The sequence below is a fragment of the Cheilinus undulatus genome, linkage group 8, assembly GCF_018320785.1.
Source record: "Cheilinus undulatus linkage group 8, ASM1832078v1, whole genome shotgun sequence".
NCBI classification, from domain to species: domain Eukaryota; kingdom Metazoa; phylum Chordata; class Actinopteri; order Labriformes; family Labridae; genus Cheilinus; species Cheilinus undulatus.
The window spans coordinates 15778987-15797871 of record NC_054872.1 but is presented as its reverse complement, the minus strand read 5'-3'; the positions used below and the strand labels follow the sequence as shown (position 1 = coordinate 15797871).

General features: G+C 40.0%; 1 protein-coding gene across 2 annotated transcripts in view; it reads left to right on the top strand.

The window, feature by feature from the left end:
• The window catches only part of ulk4 (unc-51 like kinase 4), a 129240-nt gene extending 111644 nt beyond the window's left edge, over positions 1–17596 (top strand). For both annotated transcript variants that reach the window (XM_041792526.1, XM_041792525.1), the window contains exons 36-37: positions 4757–4845; positions 17406–17596. In XM_041792526.1, the coding sequence (XP_041648460.1) occupies positions 4757–4845; positions 17406–17466 (150 nt within the window). In that variant the 3' untranslated portion in view covers positions 17467–17596. The remainder of the gene's footprint in view (positions 1–4756; positions 4846–17405) is intronic.
• The last annotated feature ends 1289 nt before the right edge of the window (positions 17597–18885 follow it).

Here is an 18885-nt window from a genome sequence, read left to right as displayed (position 1 = left end):
TTGAAATGTTACTGTACCATATATTCTTGCTATGGGCAACTTTACAAGCAGCCCTTGTAAAGTAAAAAACAAACAAACAAAAAAAATAGCAACTGAATTTATTCAGATTTCTCACCAAAAACTAAATTTGTTTTTTCTCCGTTTTACATATAAACATATCATGGAAAGTTTTTATTTACCTCCCCCCTAATGGTCAATATTCTTAGCTGTCATTAAACACATCATATTGTAACAATATGATATGTTACTTCATTTAGTTCACTAAATTAGGGTTAATCTTGCTGATTTTCACATGGATTTCAGCTTTGGATCACTGTTCACTGACAGGCTGAGGGATTTTATCACAACTGATCTGACCAAGTTTAGGAGTATTGTTGTACAGTAGTAACAGCAGCTAATATCACAAGTCTAAGGTACTCAACAGCTGATGAAGTTTTGAACAATTCAAAAGTGGGCCAACTGCATTTTGGTTTAATTTGATGTCAAGATTACAGCTGGAATACAGAGAAGGCTACAGGTTCAAGCTCCTCTCTCTGTTACACTTTTCACACGCCCAGGCATGGCCGCTCCTCCTGCTTTCCCTCCTCTGGTTGTGTCATGACAGACAGCTGGTTAAAAACACAGTGAAAAAATATCATGGAATTTAAATGTCTGTCAGTCCAGCACTTACATTTTAGTCTCTTTCTAGTTCCTGTAATAAAGACTAATCATACATTTTGTCATTTTTTATCATCAGTAATCTATTTTTAGGCTGCCCTAGTCCAGTCTTCCTCATGGAATAAAGGTTGATAACAAATGTTTTTCATCATAGTTTTTGTTAAGAAAAATTAACACTGACTGGGACAAAGGCAGTGGTCCACCTCAATATTCTTATCAAGCTTTAATGGTGGCTGGACTTTCTGTTTATGTAAACAAACAATATATGGACAAAAGTATTTAGCCACATCTTGTATTATTATATTCAGGTATTTTAATCAGATCTGTTGCCACAAGTGTATAAAATCAAGTACCTAGCCATGCAGTCTCCTTTTGCAAACATTTGTGATTCAAAATGAGTTGTTCAGAAGAGCCCAGTGTCTTCATGTGTGGTACTATGATGGATGCCACCTTTGGGATGTTTCATGAAAGTTAATCCCCGCTGGATATTCCACAGTCAGCTGTAAGTGATATTATCAAAAAGTGGCACATTAAAGAACAACAGCAACTCAGCCATGTAGCAGAAGACCACGTAAAATCCCAGTGTGGGTCAACAACTACTAAGGTACATGATGCTTTAAAGTCACCAACTCTACTGATTCAATAGTTAAAGAGTTCTGGACTTCCACTGGTATTGATGTAAGCATAAAACTGTGCAGCAGAAGAATCACTGAATGGGTTTCCATGGCCGAGCAGCTGCAGTCAGATGTTTGAGTCTGGGTTTGGTGGATGGCAGGAGAGTGTTACCTGCCTGACTGCACTGTGCTAGTTATGAAATTGGGTGGTGGATGGGTAATGATATTGGGTTGTTTTACAGATTATGGGCTAGGCCCCTTCTCTCCAGTGAAGGCCATTCTTAATGCTTCAGCATACCAAGACTTTTTGGACAATGCTATGCTTCTAACTTTGTGGCAACAGTTTGGAAAAGGCCCTTTTCCTTTTCAGCATAACTCCCCAATGCACAAAGCATGGCCTATAAAGACATGGTTTGATGAGTTCAGTAAGGAAGAACTTGACTGACCCACACAGAGTCCTGACCTCAACCCTATCATGCTCCTTTGGGATGAACTGGAATTAAGGTTTTGAGTCAGACTCATCGTCCAACATCAGTGCTTGACTTTTGCTAACAGAATGAATGGGCATAAATTTCTCCAAAACATTCCAAAATCTTGTGGAGAGCCTTCCAAGAACAGTGGAGGCTTTAATAGGTGAAATGGGGAGACAAACTCCATGTTAAAGTACATGTGTATGAATACAATTTAAATTTAGTCCCTGTTGGTGTAATGGTCGGGTGCTGTATACTTTTGTCCATTTAGTATACTTTGTCTGCCTGTCTGTCTCACCTATAACTTTAAATATGAAAATCGCTGAGTCAAGGTGTTGGTCAGCTAGAAATGAGATGAAAGGAAAATGAAAGTGTAGGAGGGTGGAAGATGTGTGTATGTTTAAAAGATGGTTAGAAGAAACACATGAACAATCCCTTACCCTCATGCTGAGCATGAAGTCTGTGTCTGTGTCTGTTAGAAAGTGAGAGGAGCGTCTCTGTCTCCTCCTAAATATGTTGCCTAGCAACAACAATGCTGTGTCGCCCCCAGAGACCAAGGAGATGATGTCACCAAAGATCACAAAGAGCACACTGACCGAACACACCGACACATCCACACCAGCACACGCACATGCAAATACATAAATGTAGAGTAACAGACACACCTGGCACCATCGTAGACATGAGCAAACAAAGATTTTACTGTTCATTAGGAAGCATTTTAGCTTTACTACAAAAAGTCTGAATACAGTATGAAAACACACAAAGACACACAAACACTCAGCAGTCTGCAGACCAGGTGTTCCTGTGTGGGAGGGGAGCATAGATGTCATGGTTTCAGTAGACATGTCAGGACAGGAATAAAAACAAGGACGACTAAAACAATGATGCAGTAATGAAACTCAGAGGAGGATTAATTCTGTAATCCAGACTGAAGTGCAGGTTCAGCAGTACTATTAGAAAATAAATTCACAGAGCATTAAATCTGTGACCACTTCTGAGTGAGAGCAAGGATCAAATAACTATCTCCAAAATGTTTGGAGTGAACTTATGAACTGCTCATCTTCAACTGCTATAATTACCTACCTTTTCCTTGTCAAAAACACTGGCATTATTTCTAATGTCAGTATCAGAATGATCAGTTTATGATCATATATGGGTGGCCCTGCAAATACAAAATATACTGTTAACAAAATAGGCTGTTTGCAGACAACATAATGTCACAGTGAGGAGCTCCAGACAAGGGGCAAGAAGTGATTTCTGCACAAAGAAGCACCATCAAAATGCCAAAGTTTTGTGCTTTTTACGACTGTGCCAACTCTGGCTGCAGACATGGTGAAAAGTCTTTGCCTAAAGTCTGGAGGAGTAGAGTCAGGCAGTGTACATCTATTGTCCATTTCCAACAAGATGTCAGGTTTGGTTTAGTTTAGTCATGTGATCTTGCTTGTGTTTCCACAGCCAGAGTCTGTCCAGCCTCAATTAACCTTGCAAAGCTCCTGTTTGAAGATTGTGTCGGTGTGCTCAGATTGAATTTGAAATATTCCTTCCATTTCTTGATGATGGATTCAACTGAACTCTGGGGGATGTTCAGTGCCTTGGCAATCTTTAAATCCATCTCATGACTTACTATACTTTTCAATAACCCTTTCTCTGAGTTGTATGAAGTGTTCTTTTGTCTTCATGGTGTAATGGTAGCCAGGGTTAACCAGTGATTGGACCTTCCAGACAAAGGTGTCTTTATACAATAACTTGAGACACATTCACTGAACTCAGGTGATCCCTGTTCAACAAATTAACTACTATAACTACTAGCACCAACTGGCTGGACATCTGTTAAATTAAGTCAGTCATTTTAAAGGGGTTGTATATTTATGCAGTCACTTGTTTTACCTTGCATATTTTTATTTGACATTACTATGTTGAAATCTGTTATAAATTTTACATTGACAAGTTTTTTTTGTCTCTTTTTGGTCAAAAAAGGCAAATTTATCGACCATGATTAATTTATAAGATCAATAAAGGGTAAAACATCCAAGGGGTGAATATTTTTTATTGGCACTGTATTTGGTAAATGAGCTCTTTGATCAGTTTTCTTTGTACTGACATTGACAAATGAGTGTGATGTTTCTCTGCACTGTAATATCAAGTTGATACAGTGACAAATTTAATCAGTGACTCTTTTGATGCTGTGGTACTGGTGCTGCTAAAGATTAAATAAAGGGAAAATTATATTTCTGAGGCACAAATGTATTGTAATTGGGTTTCTTGTTATTAATGAATGCTGTGCCATGGTTCAGCTGCCTTTTTCTCTTCTGTCTCATCAAAAACAAAGGCAGGGGCATTACACCAGACAGCAGGGATGTACAACTAGTGGTATAGTGGCCAAACACAGCCTCCTTTACGTAAATGTAGTCTACAAGTAAATTTCAAATAACACTTAATTATAAACAGGTAGAAAACAAAATGTGTCATGAATGACTTCACCCTGAGTTTCCACATGAATTAGCAAATAAAAGCTAGAAATATCTCTCTAATGATGTTATAATATTGTTTTTTTTTTGTTGTGTTTTTCAGAAAAAATTAGAGATATTCTTTTCTGTTATTGTGTAAAACCCTTTTGTGTGAAGCATTACTAAAATACATATAGATGAAAATAGAAATTGAATTAAAATACACTTTAATGTCCTGAAATAAATGGTTCACTTCACTGAATTAAATTACAAGTGATTAGTCTGATGAAAAGAAACGATTTTGCCTCTGGTAGTGACAATTTAACGTGGTTTTCTTTTGAGCCAAAGTTGCCCACCTCTGACATAAAGAGTCTTGCTGCTAAACTGTTGAGTGGGTTTTTACTGACCTTACTGGTACTAAAGCTCATTTTTCTCACACTGAATCATATTTTGTTATTACCCATGTCAAAGTGAAGTCATCATATCTGCTTCTGGGCATGAACCACTTTAACATAGATTACTGTTACTGTAGACTTTATCTCTCACTTTGTCACCCCCCCCCCAGGTGGAGACTGCGAAGAGACCTGACTGGTTTGATTGTCCTGAAGGAACAGAGCTGATCAGTCTGCTGAGAGATATAACTACATCCAACAGGTTTGTGCTTTTGTTGATCACCTCTGTGTTTACACAAGTAAGTACACTAGATATGTTTCACTGTGGTTGCTGTAAACATGTGAAAACACTGAGATCTACATGTAACTGAATTTTGGATTAAGATGGTTAGAGAGTTTTTCACCTCTTTCCTGGCTTGGTTGGATTTGGGCAGGGCAAATATGTGGGCTGGTGATGTCACCAGCCCACAGTGTGGAATAACCCAGCCCTTCTAAGTCTACAATATAAAATCACTGGGCAGTTCATTTTAGCACAGTCTGTTGTTAGCTGATGTCACTGTCTTTACTGAAAGTTAACAGTCAGTTAAATGCTTTTATTTGTTTTTTTGTTAGGTAAATTACCAAATCTATCAGCCACAATGGCCTATGGATCATTTAAAGTATTATAACAGAGAGATTTGAGCCAGAAAGCGGACTTTGTATGTTCTTTGGCACAGAGCCAGGCAGCTGCGATCTGATCATAAGCCCATGGAAAGGTCAAGGGGCAGGATGATGGCGTGAGTCCTTTTCTCCAGTCAGATTGTAGCATTCTTTAAATTTGAGAGGATCATATTTCTCCTGAGTGGGCGTGGCTTCAGCTCATTCAACCAACACGCCCACACAATCCTAGAGCAGATTTTACTGCCTCATTTTCATTATTTTGAAGCTTGATTTTATAACTTTAGAGGTGTTTTATTTCACTGAAATTTAGCTTTGGGGTTAATTACACATTGACTTGTCATACAACAAACTTAAATGCAGTTTTATTTTACTTTCCATCTGATTTTAAAAAATCCATTTTTATTTAACCTAACTGTATATGGTAGAGATTCTTTGCAGAAACCACTCTGAATCTCTTCAGCTGTTTTTACACAGATCATCATTCCTGTCAGCTGCATGTGTTTTACTCATATCTAACCTTGTGTTAAGTAACACAGCTAATTACAATTTGGAAGGAATCTTGAATTTCCCTAGGGACTATTTATCTATCTATCATGAAATGAGAGTATACAGTATTACCAACTAAAGCATATCAAAAAGATATTACTTGATCTTAACAATAGTTGAATTTCTGAAATATACTGAATTTCCCCTAATGAACCAACAAGGTTCCTTAAAATTGCACTGATTTTACATCAACATAAACATCTTTTGACCGGCACTGGACAATATGTACGAAAATTCAAAATCCTAGGTTAAACATGGTGCAGGGGCTGATTTTTTAAATTTTGTAAGGTGCACCATGGAGCCATTAAGCCACACCCACCAAAAAACTGAAAATCAATAATCTTGTTTCTCTAAGAGGTACTGCCATGTTTCATGGCTGTATTACCATTTTTACCCCCCTGACAAAACTACTTCCTGTTTCATGACAAAAAAAATCGCCATGGCCATTCAGTTATTTTAAGCCATTCAGAAGTGAACTTGCCGGTGTGTTTTGGATTGTTCTGCAGCATAACCCAAGCATGCTTGAAGTTATGAGCTGATGGCCAGACATTCTCCTTCCTGATTTTCTGGTAGAGAGCAGAATCCATGGTTCTATCAATAATGGCTTTTCGTCCAGGTCCTGACGCAGCAAAGCAGCCCCATACCGTCACACTGAAACCACCATGTCTGACTGTTGATACGATGATGTTTTTATGGAAAGTAACCGCACCTTTCAATAAGTTCAACTTTTGTCTCGTCAGTCCACAAAATATTTTCCCAAATGTCTTGGGGATCATCAAAACGTTTTTGGTCTTGTTGTTTAGCAGTGTTTTGGGCCTTGGAACTCTTTCATGGATGCCATTGTTGCCCAGTCCCTTTCTTATTATTTAATCATGAGCACTGACCGCGACTGAGCCAATTGGCCACTCCTGGGAAGGTTCGCTACTGCATAAGTTTCCTCCATTTGTGGATAATGGCTCTCACCGTGGTTCACTTAAGTCCCAAAGCCTCAGAAAAGATTTTGTAACACTTTCCAGACTGATAGATGTCAATGACTTTGTTTCTCATCTATTCTTAAATTTCTGTAGAACAAAGCATGATGTTAACCTGACACACCAGATGGATTTGTTTCACACATTCATCTGGAAAACCTCTCATAGAAAGTGTTTGGGAAAGGGCAGAGGCTTTGAAAAAATCCCCGGAGGGTGACTGGATGAACGTTCGGTCTGTCACATCTTTACGGGCCATTCAGAGCAACAAAACACGTGAGGTAGTCTCTACCGAGGAGTAAATCCATAGAGAACTGCACAATGTGAATCAAGGCAACTGCAGACATGTAGACAATCGCTGTTCTTTGTTCTTCTTTTAATGAAGAAATGTCGTCAAGTTCTGATAAAACTTACACTTTAGCAGCATCCACGCTAATCTCTTCCGCCATGATTGTACCGGCCTCTCGTTGCTGCTTGCTTATGTCACGACTCCACCGTGCCAGAAAGTTCTGCCCCTCATCGCTGATTGGTCCTGACACTTTCTAACCGGCCCGTTCAGATGGGAGCTTTGCAAGATGGATTTGCCAGTGAGAAACACGGAAACGGGAATATCCATCTGCTTTGCAAGGTTAGCATGATGTGTTACTTTTTGAGATCTTTTAGCCTACTTCACTTTGTCATTTCCATTTAAGGGATTTCTTGATTCATAAAGTCTGGCACTAATCAGGCCAGGGTGAATTTGAACGTAGCTTTCCAAAAATGTGGTTAATCACAGTAAATTTATGATTTAACAAGAGGGACAATTACTTTTTCACATAGTGTCAGGTAGGCTTGGATGGCTTTTTTCCCTTGATAAATTACATCATCAATCATTTAAAATTGGCATTTTGTATTTATTCTGGTCATCTCATATTAAAATTTGTTTGATGATCTGAAACATTTAAGCGTGACAAATATGCAAAAAAAGAGAGAGAGAGAGAGAGAGAAACAAATCAGGAAGGAGACAAATTCTTTTTCACAGCACTGTAAGTGTGAACTCTTCCAAAGTGTTAAAGCACAAATTTAGATCAGTATTCTTAAAACTACCTTTGAATTGTCTTAGATAAACACAAATGACATATTTTAAAGTATATAAATCTTTATCATTTCCATCTGTGGTTGCAAATGTTTATAATAGATTCTCTGAATTATGACGAGTGTGTGTGATTTCTGCATGTTTGTGTGTGCACCTGTATCTTTGCATCTTGCTGTCTGTTATGAGTGCTTGTTCCCTCTTTGAGCTGAGGGTTTTGTCTCTGTGGTGACCATGATTCGTTTGATCTCTAGTTGTATGAGACAAGAGATCTGACTCACACTCACACTAATAATGGCATTCACCCCCGTCTATATACAAACGGTGTCTCTCGATCACGCACACACCCTGTCAGATCGATAATAAAGGTGTATTGTTGTCCTGCTATAGAGGCCTCTACTGCTCTCCCCTCTCTCTCCCCCTCTTTTCTCCTTGGTCACCCCTTTTCATCCCCTTTTTGTCACCCTCTATACAGATTTCTCCTCCTCTCTCCCACTTCATTTTCTTTTCCTTCTCCTTACTTTCTTCCTTTCTCTCTCCCACTTTTCCTCTCTTCTTGTCTCCTCTCCTCACCCCTCATCTCCTCGCTCTCCTCTCCAGCAGATGAAAGCAGAGATCAGCTCGAGCCTTTGAAGTGGCTGAGACTGGCACACTCCCACTGGTTTAGCGGCAGGAGGAGGGGAGCAGAGGTTTTAGGAGAAAGGGCAGGAGATGAAAGGAGTTATGAGGAGAGAAGAGGAGAGGAAAGGAGGGAAGAAAGGGGGGTCTAATTGATAGGATGAGGGGAGCTGGGGCAGAGAGAGGAGATGGAACGAGAGCTGGAAGGAGAAGGGAGGTCTGGGCTGAGATCCTAACCCCAATGATGTCATTCAGCTTTCACCATGGCAACCTGAGGAATGCCCTTTTTAAAACTTGAGGCCTGAAGGGTGTAGAGGGAGGGCGGAGCTTCACTCATAGACCTACATTCTAAAGAAAAGCCTGGGGGCCTAAAACCTGATCTGTGTTCAGTCAAACATGAAGCCATCAGCAGTTCAACACACTAAAGTCTGCAGAGAAAGCTCAGAAAACTGCACCACTCCTCTGCAAACTCAGTTTTTATATCAAGCTACAATCAAAGAAGGAATTTACCCAGATGTTTACATTAACGCCCTGAAAACGTACTGAGGCCTTGTACACATGGAGATGAAAATGATATATTGCTGTTTCGTTTTAAAAAAGTTTTCTGTAAATGCGGGATCATTTCAGGAAATGCCTGCATAAGCATGGAACCACTGAAAACGCTGTAGTATATATGCCAAGCCTGTAAGTGGGGCTGTAACGCCGCCACAAAAATGCACCAAAAGAGAAGAAGATCACAGAAAACTGCCACAAACTTTCTCCTATCTGCCCTTTGACTGTTCTCAGCGGTGGATTTAAGAACATCTGGTGCATGCTGCTCTCGGTGGTTGTGAAGGAGCATCAGATTTTGCTGTAAAAGCCAAAATAAGCTCAGTAGCTTCTGCAGCATGAACACAGCCTGTAAACCGCCATTGTTGTTTTGGTTCTACATCGCATGTGGCGAAGGTGAGTTATGCTATGTGTGACGTAATCATTTCAAGAAAAAACCATTGGCTGTCAACACAGAAAACACGATAAGCGTTCACAGATTTGTTCACTCTGCAACCCGGTTTCAAAAAGTAGCCTTTACAGCCCCCCAAAATGCAGTTTCTGTGTGGATGAAATGCCAATACAACAAAACTTTTGCGTATACTCCTGAATTCGTCTCCGTATGGATGGGGCCTGAGTAAGGCCTGGTGCTGCTTGATAAAACCACAGCACTCTGATGATCCAAGAATTATAAACCTAATACTTAAACACCTTATTAAGAGAGTCTTGCTGTAACCAAGGACACAAAGAAAAAAGTAACGATTCACATCTCACTTTAATCTCCTATGTCCCAGTATCCCCATTTAAGGACATTATATTTTGGGTTCCCTGCACTATCACTCTTAATTTTACTGAGCGTAGACCTGTAAGCCTCATTTGTAGATACTTCGTCTATATTAAGTTGTCACAAAAACCCATGCAATTACCAGTGTCCATTCAAGTTGGCCACCACTTTAACCAAAATGCTCTGCAGCCACCCTCGACACAAAACTGTTCAAGGTACATAAACCCTTCAAATTGTATGATTGGACTTGTTTCTTTATGCTCGGTAATGTTTGTAGTTTGAATGGCTGTAATTTGACAAGTTTGATCAACAGTAACAAGCAATCCCGCTAAACAGCAAGTTCTCATATGAGGACATGGGGACTTTTTACTTGTGTAAATAAAGGAACTATAGCTTGGTTAGATTTTGGAAGAAACCAACAGTTTACAGGTAAGTGTGAGTTTAATGCTTATTGCAAGTGGTACAAATAAGTCTACTCTGATTTTTATTTGTCCGGGATATATTTCCAGGCCATATTTGTTTGTCAAGCGCAGAACGTTTACGGGATGCAGCTGAAGAGAAAACTCTGAGGATACTATGACTGTAACTACTTCCATGCCACTTTACCACAAAAATCAAACCTTTTATTGAGATCTGGTCTCAAACTGAGGTGTTTGTTGATGTCCAATCTCAAATGCACCTAGAAAGTTTAATTTGCATGCTACAACAAGAAACACTACCAGCAATTTTCTTTCTATATTGTCATATTTTTATTTTACAATCAGAACAAACCATGCAGTTTGTGACTGTGTCACTTATGAAATTGAAGATGCAATTGGTAAAGTTCTCAAAAAATACATTTAATGTCAGATTTTCAGTATATACCCTGTTCTGTTTTACAAGCCTGGAAGAGGCTGCTTTACCTCTGCCATATAGGCTTCCTTTGCATGCTCGACCCATTGAGTCTTCAGTGGCTATCTGGTCTGGAAAAATGCATTTCTTTATTATTAGTCAGACATCAATAACTGTGACTTTAGCTCTTCAACCATCCAGTGGCTGGGGGAGCTTTGTTTTGTGTTTTACAATGGTGGAGAGGGTGAGTATGAAAGGTTGGAGCCCTCAATGTGTCTTTAATGTGCACTTTAGACACACATATCCCATTAAATACTGTAACAAAAAAAATCTGAAAACTCATTTGGCAACCCATCAAAAACGTCTCCCACAATCCACTCATGGATCCCGACCGGGACTTTGGGAATGAGGGCTCTATGACACCTATGCACTTTCTTTTCATCCATCTGCCTTCTCTTCCTCGCAACGTTGCGCAACGATGGCAAGCTCCGTCCTGCCGTGAGTTCAATGAACGGGAAGCTTAAAACGTGACTTGAAACGTCACAGACAACTTCAGCACCTAAAACAAACAACAGGCACTGATTAACTTCATCTAAATTTCACATAAAACCGGCGAAGTTTAAATGTTTCTAAAAAATGTTAATGGTTTTACTTGTTCTGATGTTGCTCCTACAGGAAGCCGCACACATGCTTATTTATAAACTTAATCATTTCTCATCACTGATCTACACCCAGAACGAAGACCTACAGTGTTCTTAAACTCACGTTTTCTGTGGATCACACTACAGCCAGCAGTGCACATTTAACAGTCTGACTTTAGAGAGGACCAGAGGGCTGTGCTAGACCATGGTGTGCAAGTAGATATAAGATAGTATATAAGCACACATTGGTAGTTTGACTAATTATGCCAACATCATTAATAGGAGTTCTTTTAACACCTTTAAAGCATCTTCACACACAGTCAGTGGTGCTTGTGGTGGAAGCAGACACATACTCTAAAGCAGTGTTTCCCAACCATTTTTCCTTGGAGCCCCCCTACACGCTCCTCAGAAAAGCAGAGCCCCCCCTAGGACCCAAGAGAGAAGAAAAAGTGACACATTGCTGCCAAAAATCAACATAGATTTTAACTGTTCCACTGATAAAAACCTAAAAAAGGTCCATGCATACTTTTCTTAACAAAAGAACTTTGTATGAATTACTTTATAACTGCTTTATCATGGTTTTAGTCAATATATGCAAACCTATTTTTGGCAGCCTCAGAGCAGACAAAGCGTTGTGCCCCCAAGATCTCTGACGCCCCCCCTGGGGGGTCCCAGACCACAGGTTGGGAACCAAGGCTCTAAAGGAATGTATTCTAAATGTTCATCATGTCTTCATGACAGTAATTAAGGCAATACTGTGACTATTTTTAATACCCTGGAATACTGTTTTACTATATTAACGCCCATTCCTACTCTGACCTTCTCCATCAGCTGGGCCTTTTGGCTAGAGAACTGCAGTCCTTTGGATATTTTCTCTTTCTTGGACCATTTTCTGTAAACCCAGAGAGATTATTGTGTGTGAAAATCCCAGCAGATCAGCAGTTTGTGAAATACTCAGACCAGCCTGTCTGGCACTACCAAGCATGGCATGATTAAATTCACTTAAATCGTCTTTCTTCCCCATTCTGATGCTCAGTTTGGACTTCAGCACATTGTCTTGACTGTGTCTACAGGCCTTAATGTGATGATCAAGACCAGGAGATAAAATGTCTCTGATAACAAGCAGTAGAACCGCATATGCACAATCAAGTGATCTGTGAGTGTTTATCTGGTTTAAAACATTAGCAATATTTGATCACGTGCTTCAGTATTTCACTGACATTGAGACAAGTATTAACTGGTAAAGCAAACATTGAAGCGTGCTTCTTAGCTCTTACGTAATCTCTGTTTACAAATTCTACAAAAGAAACCTGTTGAGAACCTGTTGGTGCAGGACAGGATATTGGTATCAGAAATCTGTTTTTTGTCAGTTTTCCTCTGTATTTGTCCAACAGTGTTTCAGTGAAGGAACAGAATCCTCCATAATGTTATCTTGGCACCCATCAGCAGTCAACAAAGCTGTGATGCCCTGAAACAGAAATCCACCCAAGAAAGAAACTTCTGCTTAGAAAAATTATGCATGCAGGTGCATCCAGTTATCTACTCTCAGGCATCATTTCTTAACTCCATCTGTATTCTCCATCTGTAAATCTATTTAGGTGTCTGCAGTATCTACTTACCCTCAAAATGGGCGATAAGACAACCCAGTCCTTTGTATCCCTGATGATCACTTACTATGACTACACATGGTCAGACATTTAGTCCTTTTACTGTATTGATGTCCATATAGCCCAAAACATGCTAATGAAGAGCAGATCTAAAGCAGATTAGTAAAGAAGGTCCAGGTATTGAGAGCTGTGTTGTAAAAATATACATGCGTTAATCCACAGAGTAAACACAACAGGAGAGTGAACTGGTCTACTCTTCAGCTGTAAGAGGAAGAAATGAGAGTGAGGAACCTGCTTGTCCACTTAGTTTCTCTGTTAGACTTCCAGCTCCATGTCACAAAGAAAACAGTCTGAGTGTTTGGGTAAGACAACTGCAGGGCTAATGTGTTTCTGTAATGGCCATTCACTGTAATCTAAAACTAATTATTTCATTTTCAGCTATCCTCTGCTCCAGCTGCTGAATGAGCCTGTAAAGTTTCCTCTAAAACTTTTATGGATCCAATTTAGGCTCCTCAAATTCACAAACTTTCAAGGTTTTCTCAGGCCTCTGGGAGCTGTGTTAATTAGCTTAATTATGGAGGTTTTAATCAAGTAAAGGGGTGGGCTTCTGCCGGCCTGGCTGTCAGGCTGCCCTCAAAGATACCTGGGAGGAACAGAGGAGGGGAGGAGGGTGAGGGAGGGAGATAAGAGAGGGACGGGGGAGGTAGACAGAGAGGAGACAAAGCCTGTAGGGTCTGAGCCAACCGAGACACACTTTAATAAATGTTTTTAGGTAGTATGGTCTAGTTTTGTATTTTGGCACCGGTTAAAAAGAGATTCTTTAGTATTATGGTTAATAATGAATGATGGTGTGAAGTTAAATAAATAAAGGGCCAAGATTAAAAAATGGCATATAGCTCAAACTGATCAGCTTTGTACTTTTTCATGCTATTTTGGATGAGTTTTAATGTTCTAATACCTTATAATGTTTTTTGACAGCTTTTTGATTGTAACTCATCAACAGCACAAAGGAAATTATTTAAAACGATTAGATGAAATGTTTCTGAAGACAGCTGGGTAAAGCAGCAGCAGCACCTGCAGTCTCATTCAGTCTGCCAGCAGCCTGCTCCATGAACACACCTGATCCAGAGCTCTCAGCTGCTGCTCTTAAGCCTTCTCCACACAAGCACTGCTTTAAATTTGTAGAAAATTTCAGACAGTCTGCTTTTGAAATCTTCCTGAGTTATAGCTCACATATTCACCTCACAGCAGGAAACTTTCCCTGTAGGACTGGAGTAGGGTTCAGCGGGCAGGACATGATGTAAGAAGAACAAAGAATGGTGGATGAAGCAGCAGAGTCAGACTGTGTGATGGCAGTTGTGCCATCAAATCAACACTACATGTAGTTCATCATAGTGACAGTATCAACAAAAATAGCACAGAATAACATACTGGTGAATAAACAACATAATGGAGCAGTTTTATTATGTGCACAGAGATCACACCAGTCTCAGTGGTTGCACCCCCGATCACTGGCTCACAGTGAATTTTACTATTTCCTGCTGCATTCCCACAGCAGCTCCCCATGACTTCATACAGAAGTGAAGGAGGCTGGCAGGAAAAGAATTCTGGGTAAAGTCAGGGTGAAAAGTTTATGTTCACATTTTTAACTCAACTGAAAACTTTGATACCCTCTATCAGTTTCTACAGCAAAACCTTGAAATAAACACCAAATACACCTATTTCTGAATGAAGTAACAGCTTCATCTTAACTGGTTTAACAAGGTATGATCCAATGAGTTAATTCAAATAAAGTTGATCTATTTCTTTTCTGCAGTGTGCTCAGAGATTAGTTAACAGAGTAGTTTCCGTGCACAGTTTTAACCAGATAGACTGTTTCATATATCAATAGCATGGAATATGTTGCTCATCCACCCCAGCAACAGCCCATAGTCTGTGTGCAAAACCTTAACAAAAAAAATTGGTTCGGTGATTGGATGAACGCTGTGTCTGTCTCATTTATTCTGGGGCAATCAAGGTAGCAAACATATGAACTAATGGGCATGCGCAGCTCCAGAGTGAACTTGCCACAGTAGCTGCTATCACTATGAACTACCAGTGGAGCCAGTTGGGAAAACAAACTCATGTCAAAACTGGTCAAAGGAAAGCATTTTCTTTTGCCAAGCAAAGCTTTCAGAGCAGATCTTTGCTTTTCTTTTAATATGGAAATGTCCAGTACTGCTAAAGCTACCACTGTAGCTACATCAGAGCTAATAGCTATACTGGTCACCATTGTTTACCGGCTAACAGTATAACTAAACCACATTTGTAGCGCCCACGTTGTTCTCCTCAGATGACTCTAACAGGCCTGTCCTCTCTTAAATTGGGCACAGTCATTTCAGACTGGAGCTCTGCAAGATGGATCTGCATGATGTCAGGGATGGAATCTAACCAATCTGTCAGCTTTGCACAGATTCTCCTCAAGACTTGAAGTGCATGGAGCTTTGAAAAGCTACATACACTTTATGTGTGGGTTAGGCTGGCTACAAATGATTTTAGGCATAATATTGGCCCTGATTTGTCCATCATGTTTGGGCAACTGGGGCTCAGTAGATAGAGTAAGTTATCTCACAGTCAGAAGGTTGTGGGTTCAATCCCCAGCTCCTGCAGTCACATGTTGATGTATCCTTGGGCAGGATACTTACCCAAGCCTGCTTCCACTGCTTCGCCTGTGGTGTGTAAATGTGTATGATTGCATTTGAATGAGATTAGCTAATACTAATACTGATGGCCCAATTCTCCTTATCAAAACTCTGCAGTCAGTGTGGGAATGTGGAGTGAATGGGGTAAAAAGGTGTAAATGGTTAGGACCTGCAGCCTTAAAGCACTTTGAGTAGCCAGATGACTAGAAAAGCGCTTTACAAGCTAAAGTCCATTTAGGATTTCAGATCTGGCTGCCTCTAAAAGAACAGCCAATGAGAGCAGGCAGACCAGGGAGTTTCACTGACTGGATGTAACGTACTTTGACTGCACACAAACATGGTAGTGAACATAAACACTACTGTGCCAAGAGATAAAGTAAAAGAAAAACCAAGTTATTGAAGTACGGCAAACAACGAGTGCCTTTATGATGCCTAATGTAATACATACATAGTAGGGCTGACAACCTTGATTGTCCTTCATTTTGGCAAGTTTCAGAGATCTCTTGTGTGGAATCACCACTATGAAATGGTTACTCCAAACAGCCGGTGTTGTCTCGCTGCCAGGCCAAATTGTCTCGTGTGCACTCATGATCTTAAAATCATTGGAAACTGTCCTCATGCCTCTGCTCTCTCATGTTTTTTTAAAGAGAGGAGAGAGATATATGGAAATTTTTTTAAGTTGTTAAAAGGGACATATTTTACCCTTTTAAGACAAGTTTATATTGTTCTCAGAGGTCCCCAAAACATGCCTGTGAAGTTTGTTGCTGAATAAACACTACAGTACTGATATGTGTAAGTTTTAGCCCTGCTCAGAACGAGCTGTTTCTGTGTCTGTGGCTTCAAATGTTAAAGAAGTGGTGAATACTTTAACATTTTTTTCAGCTGAACACTGAGGTATCTGACTGAACTGTGATAAAACACATCAGTGCTGGTGTTATTTCTGATATTTGCACCAAACTGATAAAAATCACTGCACTGCTTCAGCTCCAAGAGCTCCGGTTTTAGTAATGCCGGTGCTGGAGCAAACGGCCACAAACAGGTAGTGCTCTGGACCACCATGGTCTGCCACCACTCCACAGCCTGCTTCAGGGGACTCTAGAGGAGAACATCCTCCACCTCAAAAGATTGCTCTGAGGCAGCAGTGTTCGGGAGTCTGTCACTTTCTGGCAAGGGGAATCACTTTCACTTCCACTTCATTTGGAAAACCCCATCCTTTAAAAAAAAAAAAAAAAAGAACAACATCCTTTTCCCCTCACTCCTCTCAGTACCAAACTGCTCACTTTCTGTGCATTTTTTGAAATCTTGAAGTGGGCGGAGTTAGCTCTGAGCTGGGGGTTCACTTACACTTTAATGAGCTGTCTGCCCCTCTGCCCCTCTCCAGAAATGGATGGGGCTTTCTTCCAGGCGGGGAGGGCCAACCAAATCTGGGGGCATGGCTAACACCCTACATGACATCATGAGGGGACAATCTGAGAATGGCTAGTTTTAGCACACATTTTCTGAAAGGTGGAGAAAGTGAGGGGGAAGGAGCAGATTGTTCTGGTATGTGAGGGGATTGTGGACCAGCCAGGGGCACATATTTTTGCATAATATGTCCCCTTTAAAAAAAGTCTTGATAACATGTCATTGGTTGCACTATTTATTTGGATTATAATTGTGTGTGTTTTTTACAGAATTATTTGGGAGTCTAGATAGAAAAGAAACAAGTAAAAGAGGAAAATGGACGGCCACAGGTTGTCTACAGGACATAAAAAGAGGGCTCTTGCTATATGCAGGGCCACTTAACTATCAGGATTCCTCAGAGTTTGCGGCTGTGACTAAAAATGTTTGAATACTTTAAATGAGTGGGCAAATAACCTGAGTAACACGTTTTCTGTCTCCTCCAGGTGTCATGTTGATGTTGTTTCCCTGGCTGATGAAATCCTCCACCACATCTCTGCACTGTAAAGCTTCACATCTCCAAATATTTAACTAACTAGAAAGAATTCAGACCTCTCTGGATCTTTATTTATTCATGGAAAAATGTCTTTGTAGAATTTCTGTCTCGTTCTGTCCAAGTGTTGCTTCTTTTTTAATAAATCACAATATTTACTTAATCTATTGATTGATCAAGCTCATTATTGATTGCACATGTTGCAGACACAACAGAATCATAAAAATGTAGTGGAGAGGCTTTAAATTCAAGAGTTGTTGATTTTGATAAAAAGCAGAATAAGCCGAGACTGACTCCTATCAGAGCACTCAGCTACTACAGCCATATACATGATTCTCATCAAATGTGCAAATAGGATCAATGACAGTAATACATATCACTGTCACTGAAATAATTTGACAGCTCAATCATAAGATCCATACAGCCAGCGACCATCAGAGCCCTTAGGATTACAGTGAGAGCTAATTCAGACTGTCACAGAGCCGACTGCAGGGGTCATCCTGACATTAGAAGCCGTAACAGATGAGTATTTGACTGTAAGTTCATCCGTCTGACATCATCTGCGTTTCTAATGTGACATAATTGCTCATTTCAAAGACCATAATGACAATTAAACACACACTGCTCCATACTGCCAGCTCCTCCGCTTAAATCCACACTTACTGTAAACTGTCTCTTCATCAGGATGTATGATGTCGACACAGGAGGATGTGAAGGCTGGAAGCAAGGAACCACAGGGTTAAGACTGAGGCCATTCCCTGCAAAAGCATTAAAATCATCCAAGGTAAATCTGGATTCTACTGTGCTGTCCAAAATTTTGATTCTTTTCTACACCATTCTTTTAATTTAGCGATTTATAGCATTGAAAGGTATCGAATCTTTCTGTAAAAGCAACAGCATTGTCTTAAATTCAATAAAACATTGACAGTGTTCAGGTCAGTGTTTTTGTACAATTTAGAAAGTGTGAGGAAGTTTGCTAGCAGTTTTTTAACTGAAAAATAATAATTCAATATTGGGTGCCAAGGACTTACAGAGGCTTGCAAAAATATTCATACCCCTTGAACTTTTCCACATTTCTTCATGTTAAAACCACAGACATATTGGAATTTTGCTTGACAGACGAACACAAAGTGGCGCATAATTGTAAAGTGGAAGGAAAATTAAACATGCCAGTGCAACCAGTGCAACCAAATGCCTCCAGAAGTCACCTAATTAATAAATAGAGTCCACCTGTGTGTAATCTAATCTCAGTATAAATAAAGCTGTTCTGTAAAGGCCTCAGACTTATGTTAGAGAACATCAGTGAACAAACAGCACCATGAAGACCAAGGAAAACACCAGACAGGTCAGAGATAAAGTTTTGGAGAAGTTTAAAGCAGGGTTAGGTTATAAAAATATCCCAAGCTTTGAACATCTCATGGAGCACTGTTCAG